Genomic DNA, 22,540 nt, shown 5'->3' on the forward strand with positions numbered 1-22,540 from the left:
CGTGTAACACTTGGGCTAAAAGGATAACACCAAAATGTTTCCATTGTGGTCCTATGTATTCAATTCATCAACACAATATGTGAATAGTGCTTCCATTTAGGGTTCTGTTTCCACTGAGAGTTGTAACTTGCAAGAAAATGCAAAGCTCTTGACAAGGGGAAATGACAAGCAAATGACAAGGGGAAGAAACTACTTTCATTCTCCTCTCTCTCCACCTAGATAATGAGGAAGACAAACTGTCCACAGCTGGAAGGGACACATGACAACATCTCTGTTGCATTCTACTGACTCACCTGCCAGTGAGGAGCCTTCGTCATACTCCTCCCACGAACACTCCTGGCTGACAGGTGCATGCACATGCAGTGACAAATATCAACCTCCCTGCCTGGCTTCCCTCCCCAACATGGGTTAATTGTGTTCATACAGACACTCAAAAAAGCCACTGGGGAGGATTCGAAGTTCGAACCCCCTGCCTCCGCGATGTTGGGCAGGAACCTTTACCACTGCGTCACCTGAGCACCCGGAGGGTATCTGTGCATATATTTTTAGACTGTCATTATTTGGCTTGACATCTACTGTATTGTATTGCTATACACGGTCTTGCTATTCTGCAAGATAGTGATCATAGGGTCTCCTCTGATGAGTAAAGCGAAAGCCTGTCTGCTAGGTACCTGCCTGCCCCTCCACCTCCTCCTACTTCTAAAGAGGAGGATGACTCAGCGTTATCTCAACCTGAAGATAACTTGGACATCCATGGTATATCCACCACCAAGTTTACTTTGTGGAGTTTGTGCCCTCCTACCTCCCCAGTAACGAAAATATACAGATAGAAAGTGGAAAGCTAAAAACAGGTATACTCACATCAAAGACAACTTTTAGGTATTTGAATAATTTCTTTCCTTTTCCTTTATTTATTCAGGGAAGCCCATTGAGAACAAGCTCTCTTTTTCAAGAACGCCCTGATTACAGCATGAAAACAAGTACAGTTATGAAATACAATCCATTGAAAGACAATAACAAACATTTGGGTTACATAAAAGTAAAACAGGTGCAGTCACTATGTAATGGGTCCTCAAGAAGCACCCTATATATGTCTCTATAGAGACCAATCAAACCAGTTTCAGAGAGTCCTTAAATTTGTTCCATTTGTGTGGAGCATAATACATTCAAGCAGTCATTCCTTTTTCACTGTTGTGGTACTGTTCAATACCATTTGTTATTCAATGTATAACTGTACTAACTGTAACTGTAACTCAACATTAATCACAAGTTGGTATCCTTGTTTTTGTTTTGTTTTGTTTTTTAAATGTTATCAAGGAGAATTTTCAACTGGCCCGAATCATTATGTGATTGTAATGATAATGTAATGATAGTTGTGTTATTCCTGTGGGGGGTTGGACAGGTATTGATTTATGCTGTCAATGGCATACATTGGAGCATGGATCATTCCACTGGGGCCTTGTTTTGGTGCATAGCAGTGGATTAATCTCTCAAACAGTTCACAAAGGGGAAGGTCTGCACTTATCACGAAGATGCACTTAACCGTGGCCAAGACTGTCAAAGGTCTGAAAGAGAGTGGAGCGGAATACTAACTGGAGATTAGTCTCAGTTAAACAGAGTCTAAATAGCTAAATACGGTGGACCAAAACCCCAGGATCCACTTCTGTCAACTTCCTCCTTTTCTGCTTTCAGAGTCACACATCCACCACCACTGATACCTGTGTGTAATCTAATCTCTAGGACCGCAATGTAAATCCTTTATGTGACTTTATTGCAATAGTCTGATTGATTAGCTAATCTATTAGGCTATATCTCAAATAAAATCAACCAAATCAATAATCTCAGTTATAATAGTACCCTCATTTGGGAAACTCATGCTCAAATTATATATGGCTGGTCCCTGCAGCCTGCAGGGAAACCTAACATCTAGTTTAGTTTTTTTTGTCTTATTAGTCTAGAAATTAGTATTATGTTGTATTATATGTTGAGCACTGCCATTGTTGTCCCATTGTGAAGCACTTGAGGCATTGGTTTAAAATGGTGCAGTCAGAATACCGTACTATTAAAGAAGATAAGAGTTTCGTGCTGCTGAATTGTCCAAGCCACATAGGCCTATCTGATAAAAAACAAAAATGTGAATTGAAAGTGTCAGTGAAAGCAACAGGCAACAAAATAAAATCAACATGATTTGCATATCATATCAATGCTATTAATGCACTGTCACTGGTGCTTGAGTTGTTAAAAGGAAAAACTGTTGTTCCTGTTACTGCATGTGAACTAATCACATCAATTGGTTAGCCACGCGGGGACGCGCAACAAGGCCGCGCGCACTCGCGCGTTCCAATATTTGTAGCCACATGCGCGTTCCGGGCGCCCAGTCAGCGTTTGACTCAGTCAGTAGTGGCAGTAGAGAGGGAAGAAGCAGGGATCCAGGATTTCCACTTGTCAGTGTGTGTGTGACTCCCTCATATTGCTATCAAGTGCACCCCCCACCCACACACAGCTAGAAAAATGTCCAAGTTGGAACAGATTCTAATTCTTGACCCTCCCGTCGACCTCAGATTTAAAGGTAGGTGAACGTGATTTATTTGTCTTGTTGATGTTGCTGCTGGTTTGCGGGTCGCGAGGGAGAATTTTAGCCTGAATGCTAAAGGTGGAGGAATGATTCCACACTCCCTCTTCCGACGACTTTTTCTCCCCCCCCTCCCCACCACATCCCCCGTTGCTAGTTAGCTTAGCTGGCTAACGTTAGCTAATAGCCTTCAGACCGTTCAAACCGCCATTTTACGTTAGCTAGCCCAGTAGCGAGCGACCTGGAGGCCGCGGTGAAGTCCTCGTGCTGCCGTGACGTGGAGGTGCTCGGGCGGCCTGCCCGTCATTCATTCTGTGTGTGTGTGTGTGTGTGTGTGTGTGTGTGTGTGTGTGTTTGTGTGTGTGTGTGTACACTAGTGACATTAGCGCGAGGCGGCTGTCAGTCACACCGAAGGATGAATTCAATGGAATTGCCGGGTTGACACCATAGGTTGACACGCAATCCCTTCACAAAAATGACGTAATTTCGACTAAAATGACGTGTAAAAATGAGAAAAGTATGTGTACGCGGCCCGAGGTAGACACCCCGAGAAAAGTTGTGCTTCGGTGTCACACATTGCCGACATAAAGAGCTGAGCAACAAGCTAACACCACGTCACGTAAAGTGCTGTTATAATAAATTAAGCTATATGGTAACGTTTAAAAAGAACCAGTGGCAGTGATGTGTCAGTTAGCTGCAGCTCATGTTGGCTAGGCTAACTGTGCTAGTAGTAGTAGCCACTAGTAAAAGTTGACATGCATGTCCTCAACAACACTGTCCAAGAACAAGCTGCAATCATGCTTTTTTTTCTTACTTGCAGTGATGTGGTGATTGAAGGGTGGACTGCTACATGCTCACATTTAATATCATTGTTGGACAAAAGCACGTGTATGAACTCTGTTCTTATTATGACATAACCTCATTTGCAAGTAGTGCCCATTACGAGTGTTTATTATGTCGTTGCCTGGCATTTGAGCTGACGTAGTACAACTTGTGTGACTTGTCCCACTTATTGTGTGGATGCCATTTTTGCCGGTGGATGTCTAATGACTAATGACTATACAAAGGTGGTAATATTAATGAGGAAATGTAAAAGAGCATTTATGCCAGAGAGCCTAATTTATTTTTCCATAATGATTGTTTTACAAGTAGTTTTTCTTTGTATAATGCATTTAGTCCCAATTGTAAGGCTCACCTCCAAGGTTAATAGTATTGGACAACCAAGAACTCTTTCGGGCCATTGCATTTAATATGATGTGAAACCGGCTTGCCCCCAAATATATAATATTTGTTCCAATGTTTTGATTAAGCTTTTCAATTTATATTTTCCTTATCGTCACTCTTAGAATTGGACCAGAAGTGCTCTGTCATACTTTGCTCATCAGTCACACAGTTTAGACTTTAGAGTCTCTTCTGATCAGATTAAAAATGTTACCCCGTACTTCACCTTGGAATAGGCACAAACAAGACTGATTTGCAATGAATTGCATATGACATGTTGGCAACACTGACTTTGATGTGATTCTATTAGATGAAAACAAGTCCATTTCAATTAAGTCCTGTGTAAATTGTCGAAGACGGGGGAGAAAAACTTGAACATGTGGTGACTTTGAGATGCAAATGAAAATGCAAAACTCTGGCAAATACATTAACATGCATTTTATTTTTTAGCAGGCTAAGTAGCAAAACCTGCTTTATGCTACTCCAGCACTAATGCCACATATGCCCCTATGCAATTTGAGTACCCTTGAAGTGAATTTTAAGCTCTCCTGTTTAGCTGTATGCAAGGACCTGAGTTTTGACACAAGCTTATAATTCAACACTGTTGGGGTGCATTCTGCAAACCTGATGCAAGCCTACTGTGTTGCCACTGATGACTGAATGTTGAAAGGATAGTAAATTGAAACGTAACACTGGAGTGAAAGGGCAGAGCTCATTTCTGAAAAGGTACACCAATACTAGGCAACATGAGGAGGCGGTGGAGGATGGCTGCAGCTCCTTAACTGTCACAGAGACGGTGCTAAATCTGTCCGTGTTGAATCTTGGAGCTGCTCTGTTTTAGAGACTCTGCTGGGATTCCTCCAGCAAGCTAGAGGGGGCAGCCCTCCTTTTCTTTCTCGGTTGATATTTTTAGAACGGGACTGGCCTGGGGGACCCTAACTCAGCAGCATACATGCAAGGAGATGAGGGATACTGGTAAATGTGGTCATGCTGTTTGAGCAAAGGTGGGACCTCAGAGTTATGAAACAGAATGCAGGCTAGATTGGTGGGTGTGAGCCTGCACATTTTCTTTGCACTATATACTGCCTCTCATGTTTTTTTCTTTATAGTTTGCAATGTGTTAAAAAGTCCCCTGGGGTATGTATGCTGAGTGAAACTTTAGACACTTTATACTTCAAAGTATTATGAATATCTTCATGATTGAGGTGCAGTATCTCATGCCACGTTTCATTTAAAGTACAAATGTTCATCTTACTATCAGATCATTGTGATTACTCATTTGTGTGTATTTCCATTCCACTTTTTTGTTTCAACAGACTTAATGCGATCTTAATGCTATTCACAGAATAGTTAGACTTGTCTGAAGTGAGTGGTGCTGTACTTGTACAAGTTCTCCTCCCTGGCTTCTGTCTGTGTGTTAGGTTGCACAACAGTGACACTTGGTGGTGACAATATGCTATTTCCGTGCTCGGACACACACACACACACACACACACACACACACACACACACACACACACACACACACACACACACACACACACACACACACACACACACACACACACACACACACACAGCTCTCTATAGGAGTGGTCGCACCTCTCAAAATGCATTCTCATGTGGCATTTCAGGTTTAGTGGAATTCCTTTGACACACACCACCAGTGTTGTAAGTGCTGTAACCTTCCATCCACCACCATAGCTGTATGTTTTTCCCTTAGCTGGGTGTGACCACTCAATCTGGTCATGCATTTCTTCTTATCTCTGGGTAGTGGGAGTGAAGAAAGGCCTAGCTTGTAGAGGCAATCCTGAACAGGACTCCTGTCCTGTCCACATGCAGAGAATTATAGACATGTTTTTGTTGGTCCATTTCTGTTACTTATTCTGGAAGAAAAAGTATTAACTAATCTGGGTATCATATGAGAAATATGAGTAATCCCGAAAGTTGGTCTTAAGTTCAACACCACATGACCACACTGCAAATTCCTTGCTCTTCAGTAACACTATTTCATATGCAATATGCATTGGTCCTTTTCATAGTTTGCTTTGCAGTTAAAGGTGTGAGAAAAATCTGGCATTAAATATTTAAAATATGTTGCAACACTGGAACACCCATGCAACAGATGGACATGGATGCAAATATTTAGAAAGCTGAATAAATTGCCTTTGCATATGCTGCACCATTACAGTTTATCCATGAGCGTCCTGCATTTGGCGTTGTATGCCGCTGGTTGGCCCGGAGCCTGTGGGGAATGCAAGATTCTGATAAGGGCATATTTAATGAGAAGAACTAGAGAATCAGACCTGACACCACTGTATGTTGGAACATCACTTATTGGTATAGATTGGATCTAACTGGTTTAGCAGGGCATTGCTTTCGAGTTAAAGCCTTCAACAGGTTAACAGGTTGTGCTGGCTTTAGTTTCAGTCATTTGTCAGATGGTCTACTCTTGTTCCCAAACCTTTGTGCATGCATAAAAAGAAAGTGAGTTTAACATAGTTTAACTTTGCTTAATGCAATCAGATAGGACTGTTCTGTTTGGATGTATGGGCTGTCAAGGCCAGAAAGTAGTTTCTTGCCACTCAGTAGAGTGGCAAAGTTCTGTTCCTGCATAACATGACGATAATGATGTCACACGCATACCCTCTATTAGTGAAAATAGGAGATCTACAAGCCCACAACATGGCACAAAGCTTACTTCTTAATTATTAATATGTTTATTATATTCTTTGATTATTAATAATTCGTATGGAATTTCTTAAATGTGTTTGCTTTTAAAACTTGTTTAATTACCTTTTGGCGCATACGCCAAAGTATTTGTGCGTGATCCATGAAAAATTGTCGAGCCGAAAAACAATCCACCGTCGTGATGCGGAAGAACAACAAACAGTAAAGGCGCAGGGATCCAAGTGTAAAACCCCCTTCACTTGCATTGGACCCTTTTTCCCAGCAGCCCAGTGCATGGCTCGATTTCCGGTTACGTCATCATAACATGTCGGCCTCGTCACCAGGTCCGTGACAAATCCACTATCTTTTTAATTATTAAAAAACGGCCAATAAAACAAATAGCGGGTTTAGCGTATTAAGCAGGGGAAGAACATGGATTATAATGCGGGTTATGTAGTTAATGTGTTAAGTACATTTTATTTATAAATCAAATCTGAAGGAAGAGCAACATTTAATTGACAATGTGTCCATATCTAGACTATATAAATAGCTGTTCTTTAAATTATTATATGGGAATGACTTAAATTGAGAAGTTGTGCATCACTGCTGAATATGTAGCAGTATGAGACCCAGGGTAGCAGAATGGAATTGAAGAATCCTGATCAGATGTCACAAGGGGAGGAAGTTGCTAGTTGTAGGCCTAGGTCTAAATGTACATATCTATTAAAACAGATTCACATAGAACATATATGCAGACCAAACTTGTAGGCTTAAGGTCTATTCATACTCCAGTTTTATGTCATAAGGAGACCACTGACCACCGACACAGTGGTTACGGTTAGAAATCAGCCCTCAACGGCTTCTGCCAGAAATCTGCGGAGGGAATCCTCGTTCCGGGTCATATTCTAATACAGCCTGAAAAGTTTTGAAAACCCATTCTGGCAGCCAGTTCGGTAGCATGTCTGGCTAGTTATTACACTCTGAATCCACACCTCCCAGGTTCGAATCCTACTTGTGCCACTATTTTTGTGCCAACCCCAACAAGTTTTAGACCATGGCCAGTTAAAGGGACACTTCACCCTTTTTGCAAAAAAATATATGTTAATGACGTTTAGAAGCTTTAGATCACTTTCCTGGGGGTATTTATGTGTGTAATATGTGGTTTTAGATATTTTAGATTGTAGCAGTGAGCCTGTTTGCTCTGATGTCATGGACACTGGTCTCACTACCTTCCTGGAATACAATTCCCATAATTCTTTGGTGCACTGCTCCTCCTTGTGGATAGGGGGAGAGCTGTCTTACTGAGACAACATGTAGTCCAGGAAGGAAGTGAGCCCAGTGTCCATGACATCAGAGCAAACAGGCTCACTGCTACAATCTAAAATATCTAAAACCACATATTACACACACAAAGATCTCCAGGAAAGTGTTCTAAAGCTTCTAAACGTCATTAACATATATTTTTTTGCAAAAAGGGTGAAGTGTCCCTTTAAGACTGAGGCGATGGAGTCCGACATACATGGTTTTGGGGTATGGTTAGTAATGTCCAACGTTCACCTGTGTGCGATGCCACTCAAAGTGACTACTGCGTTGGACTGCTGGATGCAAGGGCCAACCCCTGTTATGTCTGGCAGAAGCCTTGAAGGCTGATTTCACCCACATGCGAAAAACAAGAGTTGTTTGAGTGAGCTAAAAAACAAGAGATGTGTTTGGGTGAGCAAAAAACAAGAGGGATGTTTGGGTGAGTCGCTTACCACCACAGCGTGATGTCATGTTGTCGTTCCTTCGTCGTCACCTTATCGGCTAAAACTGGAGTATGAATAGGCCTTTCAAATTGTTTGAAACACTAATGCATTGAAGGTGGTGCTCTGAACAGATGGACCTGATTGAGTGGTATGCTAGGCTGTTCACAGCTACCTCTGTACACTAATTACACCTGAGCAGATGTATTCATTAACTGTGGCCATACATTTTCGGGGTGGGAGTGGCTCAGGAGGAAGTAGAGTGGCCGCCTCGGAATTGGAAGGTTCCTGGTTCGATCCCCGGATCCTTCTGGCTGTGTCGTGGGTCTCCTTGAGCAAGCCGCTTAACTGTGTGTGTGTGTGTGTGTGTGTGTGTGTGTGTGTGTGTGTGTGTGTGTGTGTGTGTGTGTGTGTGTGTGTGTGATTGTAAAGGGCTTTGGAGAAAAGTGCTACAAATACATGCAGTCCATTTGTGAATCCACAATTGATGTCAATAAAACAACTTAACAGCAAATGTGTATTGATTTCTAATTTTCTATTCAATAAATATTGTCCATGTCAAGCTTTTGGATTTAATTAGGTTTAACACTCCAGATCAGCAGGTTCACACAGAGGGCTGTATTTTGTGTGTCTTAAGTACCAGGTCTTATTACCTAACTTGAGTAAACTAAAGACCTGGAAGCGTGATCAATGCCATTTGGCTATTCTGATTGGCCAAAGAGCATTGATCACGCCTCCAGGTCTTTAGTTTACTCAAGTTAGGTAATAAGACCTGGTACTTAAGACACGCAAAATACAGCCCAGAGTCTCTTATCTCTTGTTTTATCATTAAACATAACGGTGAAGTAAATGTTTACATTCCCCCCGCCCCCCCCCCCCCCCCCCCCCCCCCTGTACCATGCACATATCGCCCCCATTTGAGAAAACTGTCTTAGGGCCCGGGAAGAGTGAGTGCAAAGTATGTCAGTGATGTAAAATAATCTGTCTTAAGAACTATCTAAAACCCTATTATATTTTGTTGACCGTGGTCCTGACTCTTCCAGGCCAGGGGTCTATACTAGGAACATTCCTTTTTAGTGTGGTTGCCTATGGCAACTGGCAAGCATTGTCCCATTTTATTTACAACTTATAGATAAACTTTATTTTGCCATGGTATGCCTCACACAGTTTCCCACAGTGGCTTCATCAGCAATTGTGTGCTTACATTTTGCTAAGAGATCTGTTGTATAGTTTAATTGCTATTCATTTATTAGTGAATTACTCTCTTCGACAAAAATTGACAATTTTCAAAACTTCACAACGTTTGTGAGCTTGTAGAGCTGCGTCCCTATTCTGGTGAACAGTCTGTGGCGACACCAAAATAGGGACACTAAGGCCCAGGCACATAGGTTGCTATGCCTGACAGCATGTTGCGGGTTCGATTCCGGATCCTGACAACCTTTGCTGCGTGTCACTCCCCACCTCTCCCCCTATTTCTCTCCCCCCCCCCCCCCCCCATTTCCTGCTTACTGTAAACTATCAAATAAAGGCAGAAAAAGGCCCAAAACTATTGTTAAAAAATAATCTGCCGAAGAAGCCATTGCACACCCACTCTGGAGTGGGTGTCCCAGTGTTCCATGGTCAAAAACAGACTGCAGGATGTGCTAGTCAGTGGTTTATTTTATTTATTTTTAGGACGGCATGAAGCTTGGCTTTTGTATTTTGTGAGCGCTAGAGGGGATGCTGCTACCGGTATCGAGTAACGCTTCTACTGCAGTGATGGCTTATAAAATAGCCTTTTGGTTATTTAAATGGGTAATAAACCAAATTCACAAGAAGGGACTGGGAGTCTGGTACCTCCAGTTGAGGGAGTTGCTGGATTCAATCATTCAACAACTGTTTTTTTATGAAATCCAAACTGAATCTGATAGATTTGACCAACATTACCTTTAAACTTTCCACCCTGAATACTTAGGCTATAGACTATTCCACGGAGGGGTGCCCTGGGCGCAGCCATAACTGAGGTGTACCATTAAGCACATCTTGACACCTCAGTATTGATTGCCTACACCTGGCCTAAAGGCCAAGGCTCTGGATTCGTCTATATGAAAGTTTCTACATAATTCCTACTAAATGGATGCATAAAGGGCAGGCATCTTCTCATATAAAGTTTCATTTACATTTTCCAGATTTGTTTTTGTAGTTGCTCAGACAGCATCATACCAATCATGAAATGGTCTCAGAATGCGGATGACTCTTGATTAAGGTATCTGGGTTATGGTTAACTGGCAGTAACGCTTCCTTGACTTCCTCCATGAATCATTTTAGTAGAATCAAATGGATTTTCAAGCAGCTGTAAGCTGCCTTTAATGGTGATCCGTCTCGCATTTAGTCCTGTGTTTAACCCTGTCAAACATAACATAACCCCTCACAGATGATGTAAGTGGGACAGAAAATCTGATTTCACAATCAAATGTCCTCAATGTAGACCTCTATTATGGGACAGTAGCAGGGGAGTGGCTGTTAGAATATTATTCACCATGTCTATATAGTGCTAACTTTGGACCAGTACCCTGGTCTATACCACAACAGAATGAGGTCATTAGGATTTGTCATGCTGTGTTTGTGTAACTGCAGCATCATGGGTGCTATTTGTTTGACCCTGGCCCTGTACATGATGAGCACAGGTTCACACAGCACTCTTGGCAGTAATTGTGTTGATTATGTTTGTGGCCAGTAGGGGCTGATGATGGGGCTTGCCGTCAATGCCGTGGTGTTCAAGTTGTGTTTTTGACAACATGGATCCATCACAGACGGACCGTTAAAAGTTAACAGTCTAATTTGAAGCAAACCCTGTCGCACAAGAATGGACCACATCTAATCCCGATAATTCAACTGTATAGGTCAGGCCTTCAATTTCCAATATGGACATGAGGTCTCCATATGAAATTAAGCATTAGCTGTCTGTGGTGACTGGTGAGGTGGTGATCTTCATCTTAGATGTCTGATATGTGTCCTACTGATGTTCGCCATCTATGGGACTATGCTTGATAATGAGTGTCTATGAGAGCACAGATTTTCAAGGTTGCGTCTGTTTTAGTTTGCCATTTGAAAGAGGCTGTGATTTTCTTCCTAGCCCTGTCCCTTTCAGAATCCCAGGCCTACTAATACAGAGTGTGCTGGTGAACCAAACTGAGTAAATGATGCAGAGATCTGTACTTTATATATTTTTTTATTTTAGCCTAAAGGACCTTGCTAAACACACCAGGAGAATACATAAATGAACAACAATACAAGATGTGTTGGCGATTTTTAAACGGAACCATTAATTAATTTGGTGATGCATCGTTCGGGGGGAAAATCAACCTTGTTTTGAAAGATTCAAAAGAATTGCATCCTGTTATCGCTGCGTAAAGCCGTAAATCATGTTCAGTGTGGATGAACTCTTAACACAAACGGCAGTTTATATTAATGCAAATTTGCACAAAATGCAATTCATGAGTGGAGCAGGGTTGGAAAAGAGGTTGAATATATATATAATATCTATCTATAAATGCACCAAGTCTCTGTGTGTAGTGTACGTCTGTAATGCACGTAACCCTGAGAACCATTCGCTCCACCGACTTCAAATTCGACACACCCGTTCCACACCACCACAGGGAGGGAGTGCAGTGCCTGGTGTCGAGTCTAGATATCACTCCTAGATCTCCATATATGGAGCTGGCCTGTTGTGACATCACAATGTTGCTCTGACATCTGTATAGACTCCATATTTGGGCATGCCTGACTAAGAACTCCATATATGGGCATAAAAGTGACACAGACATAACGGGGTGGGGCATTCATTTCCAACTTGCATCGTTCCAACTAGGCTAGTGCCCATTTGCCCAATGGGCACCACTCTAGTGTATTTTAATGCCAATTCCGTGTCTATTGCTTTCCTTAACATGTTTTTCAGTATAAATACATAAAGGACATATAAACAGTTTTGTGTCGATTGTAGAAAGTTAGTTCCATAAATATTACCCATAAGGTTTTTACCATTTGACTTTTTCAACTGCTGAAGCAATGTTGTGTCTCAGTCACTACTAGCCGAGGAGCTCTCTGTTTACTTGGTGAATTTAAAACGAATTGAAGTTGAGTTACAGCCCGATAGCATTATTCAACTAAAAGACTTTTAGAACTGATTTTCATAGCCAGGCTGGAAATGACTGTAGTGTAGACGACGTATAGTACACTATCCACTTGTCCATGTTTGGAGCACAACTTGGAATATTGAATTGCCTTTTTCTCTTTTGGTGTACTTCGATATAGAATATATCTTGACTGCCATAATATTCTGTATTGTACTGGAGAATGGTGGGGCATACTAATTCTCAAGTCTTTGGAGGCCTTCACTTCATATTTATGGATATTTGCAAAAGTATATGCTGTTATTCAAATCATTTTTGTAGCAGTGGTAACTAATAAGCTTCCTGAATATAATTTGGGACTCACTGCCACCAAATGAACAAAAGGAAAGGGGAACCCCCCACCACACACAAAGCCTTTGTTGACTATACTGTTAACATTTGTCTGTCTCTCTTTCTCTCTCTTTCAAGGTCCCTTTACAGATGTAGTCACCACCAACCTTAAACTGAAGAACCCTTCTGAAAAAAGAGTATGTTTCAAAGTCAAGACAACAGCGCCGCGTCGGTACTGTGTACGACCAAACAGCGGTGTCATAGAGTCTGGAGCCACCGTCACCATCTCCGGTGAGTGGGTTTGCTCACAAGACCTGAACTAAAACCAGCGGCCCTACCTACCAGCATTATGTTATGCAGTCAAATCCAGTGTTAACCATTACGCTTTCACAATTATATTTACACTTAAGCATTTGTGTTTCAGTCATTTAGATATTTCTTTTCTTGCAATGAACCTGCTTGTGCTACTAGTACATCATTGTTACATTAAGATATTTAATTGATGTTCTCATCCAGATGGATTTTAAATGAGGGAAACAAAGTGCAAGATTACTAGCAAAGAGTGCAGGAACCACAAGTCTTAATATTATTATTCTATGTGATAAAGGAGATCTGTTATCCTATAATGTAAGGACGTGGTAGGAGAAGTGTGACAAAAAAGCAGAGACATTAAGATATAGACCGATTCACAGAGGGTTTCCTGGGCGCGGCCATTACTGAGGTGTACCATTAAGTGCAACAGCACTGATTAGCTACACCTGGCCTACGGAGCACCTGCTCCATGTATTACACCTCAGTAATGGCCGCGCCCAGGGCACCCCTCTGTGAATCGGTCTATAGCATACAGTAGGAGAAATGTAAGGGTGTGTGACTCGGTTGTGGTCATGTTGATTTTGTGGGGGGGGGGGGTGATGTAACCCATCACCGTGGGAAATATAGATGGGTGTGATGAGCATGATCATCAAGCTGATCTTGGATTTACATGGGAGAAGTTATCATTTCCTAGTCTTAAAGCAATCATGGCACCAGATCTTTCCGAATAACAAATTTGAGCCGCTCCACAAGTTGAAAAGAGTAGAGGCTTTTTCTCGTTCCGGTGTCACATTGGCCCTGATCTGATGTTTTTGTATGCTTTATTTTTCAATGCAGTACAAATATAAATTGGATTATATGAACATGATTGAGTTAGTCAAGTTAGACAGCAAGTTCTGGATGGATGCTGGCCCGTTATGGACGCTAATTCTGTACATCTGCCCTGTCTGGCACACAGTACCTGCTACAGTACAAACACAGGATGCTGTCTCAGCTAGGGCTGCAACGGTTCAGTTGGGATACTAACTGATCCTAATAGTGGATACGCATGTCTAAAAATGCGATCGCTTCAATTTGTATTTGTATGTGTATGCCCCCATGTGCCCAGCAGCAGCTAACTGTGGCTAGCGATTCACCCTCGTTGTGTGCTATTTTACCCATTAAGAAAGTGCTGTAAAGTAAAAGTATTATCCAAATAATAATGGATTGCATTTTATAGTGCTTTTCTATGCACTACGTGCTTAATCAAAGCGTTTTACAATGGTCCATTTACTCCGTTCATTCATACATTGGAGATGAAGCGGCGAACAGTCAACCCCAGCGTCCTACTTCCCACATTCACACACCTATGGTGGCAACCACTGGAGGCAAGGTGTGGTTCAGTGTCTTCTTGCCCAAGGACACTTCGACATGTGGACAGGCGGAGCCGGGATTCGAACCGCCGACCCACAGATCATTGGACTACCTGCTCTGCCTCCTGAGCCACAGCCGCCCCAATATTGATAATGTCTTGGTATTTATTTTAACACTGACCATAACATTTCACTCCTGTCCTGTTTTTTTTTTTTAATGTAATTTTAAAACCAGCGTAACGGCAACTTGGATTAAGAAAACAGGGAAAGGGGGTGCTGACTGATGCTTGGCATTCAGATGTTGACCACCTCATTATTATTTGTATGTGTAATGTATGTACTGACGCCATTTCTCTTTTCACTTCACAGTAATGCTACAGCCCTTTGACTATGACCCCAATGAGAAAAGCAAACACAAATTTATGGTGCAGACCATTTTCGCCCCACCAAACGTTTCTGACATGGATTCATTGGTAAGTTTCTTATTAACCTGCTGTGGTTTAAGATACACCAAGTATAAATCAAGCTTGACTATTAATTAATTCAAAACCCTACACCTAACCTCTAAATGTCTAATCCTAACTACAACCTGAATCGTTTGGGAACAATAAATGTATCTCTCCTTGTGAAGACTGACCAGGAAAATAGTCCTCACAATATTTCTACAACAAATTCTACTATACTTGCGGGGACATTGTATAGTATTGTATTGTAATCGCACATACACTCGCACACAAACTCGTATTGTGTGTCAGTCAGGATTTAATAATTACCAATGTTTTGAGTTACCAGTCAGATGACTTTCCTTTTCTGTCTGTTTTGTATCAGACAGTGTGACGTTTGTCCACCAGAGGTCAGCAGATACCCAGTCTGACACACACAGTCAGGCACATGCCATGTAGCTCTCTGGTCATAAGCTTTGTTGAGGGGAAAAAGGAGTGCAAATGCGGAAGTGGTGCATAAGAAACCAGACTTACTGATAAGTAATCTGCTAGGGAGACCAATGCTTTACAGGTGTTCTCCGCTGTTATGTTACACAACCGTTCCGATAGACAATCTGTTGGTCATAAAGATCAGAACATCATGCTGCGATCCACTGGCTCTCTGGATGAAAAACAAACATTTGTTGTATATTATCCGTATTTACTGTAGTGCAACAACAATATTTCATTGTTCCTATGTTTAAAAAAAATAATATTTGCATCATACTCTAAACTGTATTGTCATACTACTGTATGTTACACTGCACATTAAACTGTAGCCACACAGCTACACTGAATTGAGTCGTGTATACCATATATGTAGGAATCTTTCTGTATAAAACAAGCCAGTGGTCAGTCTAAAAAAGAACGACTGATTTGTAATATACTGTTATGGGTTTTTAAGAGCATTTTAATTTTATGCAGCCTGACTCCCCAGAGCTTCATGGTTTTTTATCGTGCATTGAATGAAGACAGCGGTGCATGTGTGTGCATGCACACATGTGTGCATGGATGAGATCCAGCTGTTAACAGTTCAGCGTGATGAATAACACTCCCATTTTTCATGTCCGCCAGTGGAAAGACGCAAAACCCGATGATCTCATGGATTCCAAGCTGAGATGTGTCTTTGAGGTGCCTTCTGAAAACGACGTGAAAGAGGTAAGGCACGTCTGGAGCGAGTTTGAAACTGATCCCATGCCTCTAGTTAACAAAAAATAATAATAGAATCCACCAAAAACAACACACAGATGGCCTTGCTGTTACAATTTACATATTATGGATGCACCTGATTCTTGGATCTTTGGTGTGTAAACTTCAGTGGTAATTAGTTATCGACCGTTTACAGAACATCCCTAGTAATGGCTCATGTACAACAGAATTATTTGGAAATTTGTAAACGTACGTACATGCAGTTAATCATTGTAACGTGGATCTCGTCTCACAGACTGTAAACGTCCAATTCATCTCTGACTTTGATTCGGGGACAATTTCACAGCTAAATGGAAACAGAACCACGTGTTGATGTGCAGGGTCAGCAGAACCTCGCATCAATCACGAGGACGACAAGTACATTATAGAGACGGCAAACTTGTACCCTGCAAAAATGGAAGAGTTTAATTGAAAAAAGGTTTCATTTTTCCAAAGTCGCACCTTAATATTAGATTACCATCAAAAATATTTTAGAAACATTTAATGATTAATTTAAAAGGAATGAATAGAGACGGCACCCGGAGGAAACCCTGAGGCGAAATGGACATAGTGGCCGAATTTGGTATTGCAGCTCGAGCCAGCGCTGGTCCGTTGACTATCATTGCGCACGTTCATGTTATTGGGGCCATGACACGTGAACGCGCACAAACGGCACAATGATAGTCAACTGCAGCGCGTTCATGTGTTTGGGGCAAATCCATCCCAGAATGCACTCTGTTCCTACACGGAAGGAGGAGTGAAATCGCCTCATGCGCTTTTGAGCAACTTAATGCAAGTGGATGGGAGGAGGAATCCGGTGCCGTCTCTATTCATATATACTCCAAGGGTCAAACGCAGTTAGCATCCGAGAGGTTGTTGTCGGGATTAAAGGGTCATGTCTGCTGATTGGCACAGATAGTAACGAGATAGCAGGTGAGCAGCTGGAGGGAATGGTCACTGCTGCCTTAGGTTGGTGGTGTTTAGTTGTTCAGGTATTTGTACATTTTCCCATACGTGAAATCTGCATTTTGCCTTCTTAACTATATATATTTTTATTTTTTTGAAGATATTTTTTGCGGCTTACGCCTTTTATTGGTTTTTGAAGTAGGCTGACAGGAAACGGGAGAGAGATGGGGGGGATGACATGCAGTAAAGGCCGTGTCAGGCTCGGGAGTCGAACCTGCAGCACACTGCGACTGGATTACCAGTCGCCAGTCGGGTGCCCAGACGGTTACGCCACCGCCTGGGCCTCTTAACTATATATTAATGAACTAATTTACAGCCAACATTGATTCATTCTGTATGTCACTAACTAGCTTTGGTAATGAACCCCTAGCATCGACCTTCTGTTCAAACACCTCAATCTGAGAGAGGATTCGGAGAAAAAAGGGTTTTAAGATTGTGGTTTTGATGGCAGTGGACGGGAAGGGGGTAAAAAAAGAAGAAGTCGGCAGCGAGCGCCATTGGCGAAAAAATTAACTGCAGTAAATGAGTTAAGTACAAGTATGTAATTGAATTTAGTGTATTGCAGAATACATCACATGTTTTGTTTTCATCACCAAATGTTAGCGCTCAGGGTTACTAGAGGTGCAGCGACCAGTGGAGAAGTAGTTGTCTTGCTCAAGGGTGCCTCGCTGACCTTGATGCATACCTCCTCCGTTGTAGTGCACATGCCGTATATTACCTCCTCCGTTGTAGTACACATGCCGTATATTACTAGACACGACAGTGTGAATGTTATTGTCTAGTCTAGTGTCTGTGGACAGATCAGGCACAGCGATAGTTAAAACTACTCAGTCAGTTCACAATAGAATTGAGCCAGAGTTCTCGGTGATCATAGCGTTGATTAAAAAATCACACCAGTGTGAACCGAGTGGTGCAACTCCCGTCTATTGGTTCTCTGTATCATTCCAATTTGTATCGTCCAATTTCTTCTCTGTATCGTTCCAATTTCTTCTCTGTATCGTTCCAATTTCTTCTCTGTATCTCTGGTGCCCCCTACTGGTATAAATATGTAACATACTCGTGCTCACTTATACATACATACAGGTACACACACACACACATCACACACACACACACACACACACACACACACACACACACACACACACACACACAGGTACACTCTCTGTATCTCTGGTGCCCCCTACTGGTATAAATATGTAACATACTCGTGCTCACTTATACATACATACATACAGGTACACACACACACAGGTACACGGACGTTGCTGGATGTAGGAGTGGTTGCACCACTCAAAAAACCTAGTGTCGATCGGACTATTTGACCAGTACCTCACAAAAACAAATGTTTTGGGTATAACTCGTACTGCCACCCTCTATATATCCATGCCATCATGTTTGTCTGTTCTCCAAAACTAAGCCACATCAAACGAGACTCGGAGGCACTGATTTCCTCCCCGGTCCCTTTGATGTGGCTGCTGTGTGCCTCCAAGCCCTGGACGAGTCTCCCTGTCTCTGGCACAGACTCCCGTCTGGAGGCTAACCTCCCTACTTAGTCCAGGGCATGCTGGATTTCACTTCAGTGGTCTCTCTTTCTCTCTCTCACTCTGTCTGTCTCTCTCTCTGTGCATGGCTCATGCAATGTGCAGATTAAGCAAGAGAAGAATGACGTGGATCTGGCCAAAGCAGCCCCTGTGATGAACTCCGCTAAGGGCGACATGCCCTCTGCAGCCAAAGCTGTTAGTGCCTCCCTGGACGACTCTGAGATGAAGAAAGTGTTGGAGGAGTGCAAGAGGCTGCAGTCTGAGATGGGAAAACTGTCTGAAGAGAATCGGCAACTTAAGGTTGGATTTAAAGACGAGTGATTTAATTTGTGTAGTGGGGTTTCAGACAATCTAGGATTGGCTAAAAACTTTTTTATTTTATTTTATTATTATTTTTTACAGACAATTGGCCTTTTTTTGTCAATTAGCCAATTAGGAAATGTGTGATTAAACCAGACACTAGTTGGCTGGGGGAAAAAACGAACTGTTGGGTTCTTAGATTTCAGGTTACTTGAGGCAAAGCATTACATTGAAATGGAATTTGGAGATCTGGATGAGGCATTAAAGCAAAGCAGCCACAAGAAAATCTTGTATGACTCATACTATAATTTGATACATTTAACAGAGAAGCTAACAATAAAGAAGGTAAATAATCACATGATGATATGTAGGCTATATACAGAAAGAATCCTCACTCAGATGTAAGTCTTATTTAATAATGAAGAGGATCCACAGCAGCAGTCAGATCAGACGAGCGCGTTTCGGCGCACAGGCCTTTGTCAGTGTCAGAATTAAAAACTCTTCAGTATTAAATAAGACTCTTACTTAGTGATGCACCGAATATTCGGCCTCAGAAAATATTCGGCTGAAAATGGCAAAAAATGCATTTTCGGACTTTTCGGTTTCGGCCCGACTAGGCCGAAAATATATCACAGAATAGTGTATGCAATGAATGCATTCAAAAGTGCTGAATAAATGTTTTATGGACCCATAATAGTGATTATTATTTAAGTTATGTTTTGCCATAATCGGGTAGCTTTAAGGTGCGGCCATGACAGCAATGGTAGGAAAAAAGATGTATAATAATCATATTCGGTTTTCGGCCAACTGTTTCCTATATTCGGTTTCGGCCAAGAATTTCCCTTTCGTACAGTGCATCCCTAGTCTTACTACAACTGAGTGCGGATGTTATTCTTTCTACGTGTTCCCTTCGAACCTGCACCCAGCACACGCCTGAATCTTTAAAAGACTGTTTGAGTTAAGCGTACCTTTTCCCTTGAAGATGTATATACAATCATTTTCACTATTGGCTCCTGGAGCTGTCTTTAATTAGCCCTTTGTTAAACCCCACCCCAAAAGCGATTGTCCAATGCCAATCCAAATTGTTTAGCTAACGTTGCTAAGGATGGAAAGCTTTCGTCACCTCATAGCGATCAGTGTTTTTTTGCATGGCTTAACGGTGGGGAAGTTACACGACTGACCCACTCCAGTGATGGCAATATAATACTAATTACCTTAGTTTTGCCGTGAATTACATGAAAACTCCTGTCGGACAGTTGTATGTTGATTGAGTTGGATACTGTTTCTCCCTCTAACATTTCCTCGTATTTCTAGTTTATTGAAATAATGTCATGCACATTTGTCCAGTGCATAACCTACTGCAGGCTTGGTTGACTAGATTTTGAAGAAATTTTTAAGTTCTTGTCTACTGAAATGATCGATTATTTTTATGGGTGAGAAGGACAGTTTGCCATCGCAGAGTTGAGTGGGTGGGGCTTAGCGAAAGGCTAATTATTTCTCCTCTTATTCCTTCCCAGGATGATGGACTTAGAATGAGAAAGGTTGCCCACGTGTCATCAAACTCCACCGTCCTCCACCAGGGCAGCACCACCTCGCTGCCCTCCCTCCTTGTTGTCATAGCCGCCATCTTCATCGGATTCTTCCTAGGGAAGTTCATCTTGTAAACTGGGAGACGGTGTGCCAGCATTGCTCTCTCACCAACCTCGCCCTGGCCCACGAAAAAAAAGAGAAAAAAAAGGAAAATAAACAACCAACCAACCAGGCCTGGCTGAAATCGAAGTCTTTCTGTTGACTTTGCCATATCATTGGTAGTGCGGCCTACAGTGAAACACGTCTGTACAGCATCATGTCGAGGGTGTTGCCTTTTTACAATCTTCCTCTCACACACGGTTAGTACACACGTCAAGAAAGAAAAAAATAAAACAAAGTGATTGCTCCTTTATCGTTTTATTTTTTTGATGGCTGGATGTACAGGTGGTAATGTGGATGTGGGGGGGGGGGGGGTAATCAATCAATCAATCAATTAACACGGACAGTTGAGATGCGCGTAGAGTGACCGCAGGCAAGAAGCAGTCAGAAAATCATTCTCTCTCTCTCTCTCTGTTTTAATAGAAATTGAATGGAATGTTAGGTGTCTTGTAAATGTTGTTTTAAAAAGATCCTTTTAAGAAAAAAGGAAATAACTTCCATCAAAAAACACCTTGCTACCTGTTGCTGGATTGCCTCTGAAGTTGACTTAATTTTGTTCAGTTTGTAATTTCTACTGTTTTCTCTTGGGGAATGTTTTGAGTCCAGCTCGGGATTTCGGTGCCTCCTTCCTTGTACATTTTCTGTCCTTTTCCTGTCCCTGACAACACCAATGCAGACTTTATATTATTATTAATTTTATTGTTCTTTTGTTTCTCAATACAAATATATTCCTTCTGAGGCAAAAAAAAATGTTGACTGAATTTAGGTCTCATTCTTACAATCCTGTTCCATGGTATTAAGCATTGAAGAAATAAAAATGAAAAATGTTGTTTATTACTGTCTGACTGACTGTGTGTCCCCCTTCAGACATTGCATATTTCATTCATAAACCCTTATCAAACATGGCTCTTAAGAGTCAGTTCCTGGTTTGTATTGTGGCTTCCTCCTGTTGGAACCACAGTCGCACTTGTGTGATGATCAGCCAGCAGGGTTTATAATGTCAACAATGTTGACATAACACCACCCATTAAGGCTGGGTGGTGTGGTGATTTTTATTTTGTTTTGTAATCACCAGAGGTTGGCGTTTCCATGATCGTTGCTTTCCGTATACTAGTAAGCAAACATTACAGCTAGAAAGCTTCTCCTGTTTGAGTGTATTGTGTGTATGTCTGTTGGGGACAATCGCTGCTGCTTTGCATGAATGTAACTCCTAGGCCAAAACATTTGTCACATGTACAGTATGTGACTGGATGCGTATTTGCACAGGTGTGCCATCTTGTCGTTCGTTTATTTGGTGCACTCTGTGTTCGAAAATCTAGTCCGCCCTGACCAACCCTACTCAGAAGTTGGGATTGTCCAGTGTGAGTGCGTCACTACGGTGTCTTGAGCGCTCCCCTCTACTAGTCCGGCAGCCGGGGTTGTGGGGTGGGAAATTATAGTTAATTATTTTTTATTGGCCTAAAATATTGTCCATAACATACATTCATGAATCCACTTGCTGACCGGCTGTCGTTAATGAGCAATTTCTTTTATAGGGGTTCATATGTGACCATACCATTGATAAGGCAAACATTTCAAACTAAATCTAACCCTAACCTGTAAAACAAGCGCCCCCTCAGCGCACATCAGATCTCTGTCCCCGGAAAAGTTTGTCCCGTTACCGCCCAGTGCAATCAAAACGGAACACGTTTCGAGTGTATATCCATTGTATGCCATCAACCTTCTGCTGGACAGACATGATGGCTTGCTGTGGTCGAACATCTCCCTGCTGATGCACCGTTAAGTCTACTTGTGGGTCAGTTCCCTTAGTGGTGCTGTGATGTCACTGATGTTCAGAATGTAGGTCTCGCTGAGGTAACCGACTGGGGAAAACGCTGTAGTGAAGTGACATCTGTGGGGACTGGCATGCTGTGACTGCTGCAGTTTTAGAGGGGTCAGTTTGCAAGTACAGTATGCAACCTGTGTTGCTCGGTGGGAGTGGATTAGGGGTAAAGTGGTCGGATGGGGTTCCCAGTTCAATCCCGGGCTCACCCAGTATAGTGTTGAAGTGTCCTGGAGCA

General features: G+C 42.1%; 1 protein-coding gene across 1 annotated transcript; it reads left to right on the top strand.

Moving 5' to 3' along the window:
* The first annotated feature begins 2,375 nt into the window (after positions 1-2,375).
* LOC310870186 (vesicle-associated membrane protein-associated protein A-like) lies at positions 2,376-21,312 on the top strand. The gene is made up of 6 exons (XM_083781274.1): positions 2,376-2,569; positions 12,786-12,938; positions 14,681-14,784; positions 15,868-15,951; positions 18,597-18,791; positions 20,309-21,312. Exons 1-6 carry the CDS (start codon positions 2,512-2,514, stop codon positions 20,453-20,455), a joined length of 741 nt encoding a protein of 246 aa, XP_083637400.1. The 5' UTR covers positions 2,376-2,511; the 3' UTR covers positions 20,456-21,312.
* The last annotated feature ends 1,228 nt before the right edge of the window (positions 21,313-22,540 follow it).

Source organism: Protomyctophum parallelum, assembly GCF_964188405.1.
Source record: "Protomyctophum parallelum genome assembly, chromosome: 14".
Classification (NCBI taxonomy): domain Eukaryota; kingdom Metazoa; phylum Chordata; class Actinopteri; order Myctophiformes; family Myctophidae; genus Protomyctophum; species Protomyctophum parallelum.